At 36.8% G+C, this 1,856-nt stretch overlaps 1 protein-coding gene across 1 annotated transcript in view; it reads left to right on the top strand.

The window, feature by feature from the left end:
• The first annotated feature begins 631 nt into the window (after nt 1-631).
• The window catches only part of ube2h (ubiquitin-conjugating enzyme E2H (UBC8 homolog, yeast)), a 16,712-nt gene continuing 15,487 nt past the window's right edge, over nt 632-1,856 (top strand). The window contains exon 1 of the mRNA XM_014004806.1: nt 632-899. Coding sequence (XP_013860260.1) covers nt 847-899 — 53 coding nt within the window. The 5' untranslated portion in view covers nt 632-846. The remainder of the gene's footprint in view (nt 900-1,856) is intronic.

The following is a 1,856-nucleotide window of genomic DNA, read 5'->3' as shown; positions in this document are numbered from 1 at the left end:
ACATTTACACAGAGTGTTTCTTGGAAATTGGTTTTATATAAATGGTTATTATTAGTATTTAAAAAGTGGTCATAAAACCCTGTGTTAGAACAYTTCCCATGTTCCTACATATACTGGAAAGGCTTATCTAATAGACTACTTTATATTTTATCTCCACATTATACTGATGGGTCWTTTACCAGATCACTTCACATTTAAGTGAAGCTGTTCTCTAAAACTGCAGTCAGCCTGACACAGAGTAGTACCACAACAGTTACTATGAAGTAAACTTTAGATGCTTGTATTCATATTTATTTAAATGCCTTAAACAGGAGTTTTGTCTCAGTTGCAGGGCTTGATAATGAGCAGTTATGCTGTGAAGAGGTCACATGAAGAAACGACATGCTAATAAAATTCTCTAAATGTGTTATCATTTGGAGTTTTTCTGTATTGATTTGTGCTCATTATGTTCACTGTATTTGTTTATTTCATGGTTGTTACATAATGACCCTTAAGTAGGTATAATATTTTAAAAATTGTTAATTGAAGAATTTAAATTTAAAGGGAAACCCTATTTTAGTTRTAAAAAAAACTACAAACATGGCCGTAAATGGTGGTGTTCGGTCGCACATATATGACGTAATTGGCGGAGGGATCCTGACTTGTTAGAACCAGAACCATGGTGAGATGTACGGAGGAGATCTCGAACGTATAGCTCAGAGGCATTTAACAGTGAGGACGTTTGAACGAGGTTACCTTTTAAAGCAAATGTTAACTTTCGGATAGTACCGTTTGCTAGACTGTCCAGCGTTTCGGGTGCTGGCTTTCGGCTTACTTTCTGGTGTTTTGCGGTGGAAATAGCAAAAAATGTCGTCTCCAAGTCCGGGTAAAAGGCGAATGGACACCGATGTGGTGAAACTGTATCCTTTTTCTGATCATAACAACCATTTATGTACCGTCATGTGGTGTATGCGGAAATGTTATTCATGTGTGTGAGCTATTTATGCTGCTGTTGGTTTAATATTAGTCTTTGTAAGCCTAAACAGTAAGGGCATCCACTGTGAATTGCTAATGTTTTGTGTAAACAACATTTTGCCTGCGAACCTTCAGTCGCTTATCGGACAACTGTGTTAGCCAATCAGATCGTTCTCAGGTTCTTTCAGAATTTTTCCAGCACAATATGTACCAAATAGTTTGGTGTCTACGTTTGAATAATTATAGCAACAGTCCTACAGACGCTGGCGTTGCATTCTTCGTATTATATTCTCCTTTAATCTACCTGCAGTGATAAGACTGCATCGATACCCCCTGTTGTAATGTGGTTTCTTTGTCCAGTTTGCTATATTTAGGGGAGTTGAGTCAAACTGCCCCTTCATACGTTTATTTACATAGGAGCTTGTTTACATAACGTCAGGCTAACCGAAAAAGCTGCTATCTTTTGTTCCTGTCGTATAAATGTTGGCGTTATTGAGGCTAAATTAGCCTTGCTAAGTCCCCATTATAGAGAGGTGTCTGTGACTGTTTTGTGTTATTTTCTGCTTGTATCTTGGAAACGCTGCTGAGCTTTGCTAGGTTTCCTGTGTTGGGTAATTTCAACATCAAAATGGCCACCTGATCAGTGTTTTTTTCACTGTTCTTCAGTGTTTTATGTATTTGTGTAAGAAAATACATAAATGGTATCGTTCTAGAGATGTTCTGTTTTGTGTTTTTAAATAAATATCGGTTCTTGAAGTGAGTTTGCAGGCTGTTTTTGAAATTATTTTTATTTTGAGTGTGTGCCTGCCTTCGTTTTGACGGGTGCTCGAACTAGCAGCATCCAGTGTGTTCTTGTGTTCAAGTTGTTTTTTTTTTTTTTTTTTTTTTTTTTTTTTTTTTTT

Source organism: Austrofundulus limnaeus, unplaced genomic scaffold (genome assembly GCF_001266775.1).
Source record: "Austrofundulus limnaeus strain Quisiro unplaced genomic scaffold, Austrofundulus_limnaeus-1.0 Scaffold26, whole genome shotgun sequence".
NCBI classification, from domain to species: Eukaryota; Metazoa; Chordata; class Actinopteri; order Cyprinodontiformes; family Rivulidae; genus Austrofundulus; species Austrofundulus limnaeus.
Note: the sequence above shows the minus strand (reverse complement) of the source record. Positions and strands in the feature narration are given on the sequence as shown.